The sequence below is a fragment of the Poecilia mexicana genome, unplaced genomic scaffold (genome assembly GCF_051168715.1).
Source record: "Poecilia mexicana isolate PSO_F unplaced genomic scaffold, ASM5116871v1 scaffold_2, whole genome shotgun sequence".
NCBI lineage: Eukaryota > Metazoa > Chordata > Actinopteri > Cyprinodontiformes > Poeciliidae > Poecilia > Poecilia mexicana.
Window position 1 is genome coordinate 49,937,196 of NW_028263371.1, and position 6,841 is coordinate 49,944,036.

General features: G+C 38.3%; 1 protein-coding gene across 1 annotated transcript; it reads left to right on the forward strand.

Annotated features, from left to right (window-relative positions):
- The first annotated feature begins 1,492 nt into the window (after window positions 1-1,492).
- cdk5r2b (cyclin dependent kinase 5, regulatory subunit 2b (p39)) lies at window positions 1,493-6,161 on the forward strand. Its single transcript, XM_014986005.2, has one exon. The coding sequence runs from the start codon at window positions 1,727-1,729 to the stop codon at window positions 2,597-2,599; it is 873 nt and encodes a 290-aa protein (XP_014841491.1). The 5' UTR covers window positions 1,493-1,726; the 3' UTR covers window positions 2,600-6,161.
- Window positions 6,162-6,841: the final 680 nt, after the last annotated feature.

Here is a 6,841-nt window from a genome sequence, read left to right on the forward strand (position 1 = left end):
TATTATGGTACTGTTCAAATTAATCTGAGTCTATGGCCTCTGAATCATAGTTTTTCCTCCCTGCTCATCACTACCTACACAGAGATGTTAATTGGATTCACAAAAGCTTGGCACATCATTTTTAATTCAGAGATTTATTTTCCTGCCGCACCCTGTTGCTGTTTATTTGAGTTGTGATCAAAGAGTTGCTTTTGATCACCATCTGATCCCTGATCAAACACCTGCATGATGATCAAATGTGCCTGAAACAGGAAGCAGTTCACAGATTGGGGACAATGTTGTCTTCATGTATTATCAGTGATTCGTCTTTGCAAAGTATGGTCTGAATTGCATTAATACATTAAAAAAATGCAATCAAAAAAGAGTTATGTTTCAATTTTCTTTATGTTTGAGCTAGTCCTTTTCCTTACTAAGCCTGAAGAAGAACATTGGAAATGTGACTCTTTAAGCCAATAATCCTTGTTGAAATGTAGTTGAACTGAAATTGAAATTCAGGCTTGGCCAGCTGATCAGATCAACCCTAACAACTTCACTAGGAATCGCCCTAAGTTTGACGTTTTACTTTCCTCTTTTCAGACAACATTTGCATGTTGATTAGATGGAAAGGTCATGTCTGTGTCTTTTCAACAAAACTTTGCTTGAGGATGGTGGTGAGAAGCAATGGAGAAAACTTCTACCATTGTCACTCCCCCTGTGGCCCCTAATTGGATTTAGTTTGTACATTGGAAAAGGACTGGGGGCAAGTCCACACTTGATTAATCCCATCAATCCTCCAGCAGACATCAGTATATAATTTACTCATTCTTTCAATTTGTTACTGCTTGATTAGTTTAAGAAAGCTGATTGATTTAAGGCACTATTTTAACTCAAAAGAAAAAGTTAGTAAAAGGAAAGACTGGTCCGTAGAAATGAAAAAGTCAGATGTTTGTCATCAACCCTTTTCTAAAAGTCTGATATGCCTTTGTTATTAAATACAGCACTACAGCTTACAGCATGTTAGTGGGCAAGTTGATATAATGCTTATAAGTACAAAATGTGTAGAAATACATTGCTGTAGGTTTCATGGCATCCTACGTTTTCTCTTTCTGAGTAATTGAAACACAGCATATGTCACCTCCATGTCTTGTTCCTGGTAAATTAATTCAGAATAAGTAAATTGATAATTACATCATACTTTTATTTATTGTGATGCACACATTTACTCGTTTTTTTCATTTGTCAGTGGTAGTCAGTATACAGGCTTAGAGGAAAATAGCCCATATTATAAACAGAACTTCTGATCCAAAGACACCCGAGTAAGTGAGGACAAAAGCACTTTGACCCGCTTTGGCTTGTTAAATCTATCAATGGCAGTTGAGACCTAAAAACAATCCTAATCAGTGAGCTCCTGGTTAGTCTTCCTATTGGCCAGCTGGACTGTCAATCAACGCCCGCTCGGCTGGTTCGTTGAAGTGAAGGATTTACGCATAGTGACTAATCTTCGTTCATGCTTACAGTCGCACTGGATTCGTGTCGCAGCGTTTCCCAGCCCAGACGCAGAAAAAGTACCAATTAGACTATTATTTCACTTATCAGGGGAAATTTGCTCCAATCTCTACCAACAGCATCAGGTATATAACCGCCTATAGATGGAGTTTTGGTCGCTGTCGTGACTGTTCGCCGCCTCTCACTCTGCGGAAGATTCTGCCGCAGCATCCAAAACACGGCAGCTCTCTCCTGCGCAAACATGGGCACCGTCCTCTCTATATCTCCTTCCTCAAAGAAGGCGTCTATAATGGACACAGAGGCTACAGGAGACGGACTAAAAAACGACAAGAGCCTCAAACGCCACTCAATGTTCGTGTCCCTCTCCTGGAAGAAGCTGGTGGCGAATTCGGCCAAGAAGAGCGCGAAGAAAGTGACCCCGAACCCGCTGCCGTCCAGCCAGGTGGCCCACCTCAACAGCGAGAACGTCAGGAAGACGCACCAAACCGAGGAGAAGAAGCCAAAAGCGCCCATCCCAGTCCCGGTGCCCACGGTACCCACGAAGAACAGCGACAGCGTGGTCCAAAACGGGAGGCTGTCCACGGTTCAGAAGCAACCCAGCAATTTCTCTCTGCTGTCACCCCGGCGGATTGTTATCCAGGCGTCAACCGGGGAGCTGCTTCGCTGTTTGGGGGACTTCTTGTGCCGCAGGTGTTACAAACTGAAAGAGTTAAACAGCGGGGAAATTGTCCTCTGGTTCCGAAACATTGACCGGATTCTTTTGGTCCAGGGCTGGCAGGACATCGGCTTCATCACGCCGGCCAACGTGGTGTTTGTGTACCTACTGTGCCAGGAGGCGATCACGGAGAGCGTAAGCAGCGCGGCCGAGCTGCAGGGCACCTTCCAGACCTGCCTCTACCTGGCATACTCCTACATGGGCAACGAGATCTCCTACCCGCTCAAGCCATTCATCATCGACTCAAACAAGGACGTTTTCTGGGAGACGTCGCTCCGGATCATCGACCGGCTGAGCAACAAGATGCTCCAGCTGAACGCGGACCCGCACTTTTTCACCGAGGTTTTCCAGGAGCTGAAAAACCAGCGCGATTCCAGCGAGTCCAGCTTGGATCGCTGACCTGGGTTGTAACGGAAGGCCGAAAGTGTCAGAATTTAATGCATAGGTATAATGAAGCACAAAGCTGCAACCTCTGCAAAAGGAAAATAGAGCCATTTTAGATGAAAAGTTTATATTTCTGACCAGGGCCGGATTTAAGAGATTTTGGGCAATTGGGCTAGAGGGCATTTTGGTCCCCTAACTGCACAGAGTTTGTTTAAGCCAGATTTCTAGGGCTTGAAGACTTTGCTTCTCAAAATTATCTTAGTATTCTTATTTTCAGAAAAGTTCCTCAGAGATAAATTCTAGAATTGTTTTCACCCATACAGAAAAATGACCAAGATTTTGGAGTAACTATGTAAGGAATGCGTGTGTAACTTAGTAATAAAAATACACAAAAAGAGGAGAGAGTGGAGCATGTGCTGAAATACTTTTTAAAGTTATGTCTTTGTTACCGACAAATATTGAAGAAGCTCACTGTCATATGGGTTATGAAAGTGTTACCTAGAAAATTGTAAAACAGTGTTTGCAAAATATCAATTTATTAAAAAAATATTTATAACCAACTAACCCTGAGGTTAACTAATCCTTAACCTACCTAGCATCAGGATTAAGTAAACTATTTCCTAAGTCCAATGTATAGGTTTTTCCACTCTTAGAATATATTACGTTTTTACAAATTATTGGGTGATTCCAGTTTTAATGGTTTTATATTTTACAAATATGGATGAAATTCTGAAAAGAGATAATATGATTTACCTCTTTTCAAGAATGCAAGAAATATTGTTAGAAAAATAAACTTTTCCTGCTTTGTTCCTTTTGGCAGCTCTGTGCTTCTGTACATGTATGATTGCTTAAATAACATTTGACAAACAGACATTAAATAAATTTCACTTAAATATTCAAGTCATTTTTAAAATGTATAATCAAATAACTAAATCCAGAAAAAATATTTACAAATTTTCAAAAGATAAAAAAAAAAATACAAATAGGTATTTATTTATTAATTTAATTTTGTGTATTGCAGCACATCCTGTTTAAATTATTTTACAATGAACTGTAATACAGGAAGTACTAATTCAAGTTTTCATTAATGGTTAACACATGTAATGACTTACATATTTAATTACTGGTGCATTTTTAAAACAAATTCTAATACTTTGCTTATCTGATGTATTTTTGCAGTTTTATTTAACCAGTCGCATGTATGAATATTTATTTGTCTGATTTTGGCACCTTTGACTCTTGAAGGGGAACTGAACAGCACACCGGCTTATCTATAAAGATGAATGTAAAAAAAAGATAATAATAAAAAGACTGCAAAGTGTTAGGTGCAGTGCTGAAGGCTTCTCACGTCTGAGCTCATGATATAACACAACTTCAATATGGTCTTTAGGTTCTACTGTAAGAAGTTCTAAACATGCATGCTGACTGTATGTTGTCCTCTTATTTTGTCTTGTCCTAGAAATTGACTTCGTTGTACAACACCTTCCATTCTTAAAGACTCTCACATCCCCATTTTGTACAAGATTAGCCTAGTAAGTGAATGGATGTCGTGCGGTTTGTGTCCAAACCTGAGCCAGAATAGATCTGAGTCGAGTCAGGGCCCTGAGCTGTCCAAGGTGCTGACCTGTTCAGCCACTTCTGTTTGTCTCCCTTTCTCCCAACTGAACCAAGCATGGCTTATGAGTGCCACAATCAGCCCAGTACACTTTCGGCACATAAGCCTAAGCCTTGCAAGTAAGTACAGGTAGACTATTGTGCTTTTTTAGCATCTCAGTCAGCTGATAGATAAGCTGTGGAACATGGAACAGATACAGAATGTATCTGAAAGGGCAAATCACATTGAACAGTGATTGTAAATATTACTCTTTGAGCATTGGCAGTTCCAACTAGGCATGGGCTGGTGTGTTGTTCGTATGGCTTGATAACCCTAAGAAAAATTACCACCGTTAAATGTTTACACAAACACTTCAAACAAATTCTGTATAATAATCAGGTTTTTATTCAAACTGAAAAAACAGCAGTTCTTCTCACTACTACTAATGTATTACTAAGTATAGTTTACAAGTAGTTATAAGATTTTTAAAGTAACTGATTTCTGTTATGTTGATTTTGACAAAAAGAGCAGGGTTAATGTCTTGAGGCGCATAAAATAATACATCAATTTGCTGTTCTCTTTAAAGAGGAACTGAATATAACATGTTAATATTCTCTAGTCAGTCAGACTATCTGCACAGATAGCCAGAATGCAATTTATATTTTGCTTAATAGACATGCTGCCGTGGCTTCACAACTGTATTTTGTGTTTCTTAGTCATAGTAGCATTTTTAAACCAGTTAACCAGCAGTGAGCATCAACAGGAGACAGGAGAGGTGCTGCACTGCGCTGTCCTCAATACAAATGGAGAAAACCGGTCACTTTGTTGTTTTTTCTGATATCTCATTAAAAGTACGGTTTTGAAACTGCAACTTTTCAAGCCTATATGTACCACCAACCAGCCCATGCCTGATGTTATCAAATGCTTTTCATGTACAAACTTTGTCCTAATGTTAAAAACTTAATCTGCTGGAAAAATATGTTTTTTTGTATGCTATTTTAATATCTGCTGGTATAAGGTTGTTCTCAGATTCTGTTGTGAGATAGAAATCACCAGATATGTTGCAACAAGATGTCATTTTGCATTTCCAACTGCACTCTCTTATATTGTAATTGTACTACAAAAAAGGTGTTGACTTAAGCTGAACAGCAGATGTACTGCTATTGTTTTAACTGAAGACTGAACGGAATGTAGTTTTTCTAAAAATTCTTTTTATTTATTTATTATTTTTATTTTCTTTGTGCCAAGTGGAAAATGGCCTGAATTTTTCTGGTTTACATGTAAATATCCCATCTTTCCAACATGTTTTTTATTGCTGGTTTTGGTTGAGGTTGAGGGTAGTTTGAGCATCACAGAAACAAACATGGGCTTATAGACAAATGTTACTTATAATCTCTTCTGAAAATATGCTCTGAGCCTCAGTTTGCTGGTTTAAGATTAGTTAATTCAGGATTCCTTAAAGTACAATTCTTTAATGTGAGAGAAATGTAGTAAATATAAGAATAACTCTCATTTGCACATGTGTTACTGCAGTATTTATAAGCTAACATAATCCGACTTGGACTCCGAAACCAAACGTAAACCTATCTACGGTTAATCTCAAAGACTATCGTTCTACTTTGTGAAACATTTGCTTGAAGAGTAAATAACAATGCTGCTATTTTGCACAGCTGTGGACAAATGTCATGTCTTTGCACAGCGATGACTACATACCGGTGTTTCCTCCCAGGCACTGGAATGCTTTGCCATTACGTTTGCATTCAGTGGCACCAGCTCTCGCTTTTAGAATGATCTGCTGTGAAATAAATCTTTTGTATGGTTCATCTTTTTTTCCCTAAATGTCATGTGGAAATTGATATTTAGGTGTGTGTTGTCTGTGGTGTTACTCCACATATGCATTCACTCTTTGTGTGTGTTGATAAAAGGTCATGACAGTACTTGTTTGAGGTGACCATAGAGAAATAAATCCAAATTTATGTAGGATCTCCTGTCTCTCTTGAGTTATTTCATTCTTTTGAATTAATTCAAACAGTATCTAATCCTGATTTGTGCATCAATACTTTCAGTCTGCCTACGCAAGCACTCCTGGAGAGTAGTTTACATGCACTCATAAGACAAATGAAAGTCATATTATTTTTAGGCTTTAATTTACCTGTGTTTTTGATATTACACTGCAAAATTCAGATGCTTTTTTAAAAAATGAGAATTGGTAGTTCAAGCTCGACTTATTGTGGATAGGGTGAAAAGTATGCAGCGAAAATCAACTCAAATATGTGCACAGCTCCCTTCTAATATTAGGTTGAATTTTCTTGAGCAAACTGTACCTTGACCGGTCAGATTTTTTTAAGCCATCAACAAAAGTCTGTCATAATTCTGGCTGAATATTTGGACAGTCTTTCTGTTAGAAATGTTAGCTTTAATGTGTCTGAAGTCTTTTTGCTATGCCTAGTTTTGAGGTGAAATTGAAAAACTTTGATCCACTTTGTACTCTGAGCCAACAGGTGCTCTGGCAACAAAACGGTCACATAGGATGATGTAGCTACAACTATGGACAACATTTAATACATTGTTCATAAATTTGAGAACTTTGCCTCAATTCCTCTAAACATAGTTTTTTTTTTTTATTTATGTGGCATTAATCCAGATTTTGACCAGAAAATCTG

Bases quoted from the DNA above. Each gene is read 5' to 3' on its own strand.
- cdk5r2b (XM_014986005.2), top strand. From the start codon at position 1,727: ATGGGCACCGTCCTCTCTATATCTCCTTCCTCAAAGAAGGCGTCTATA.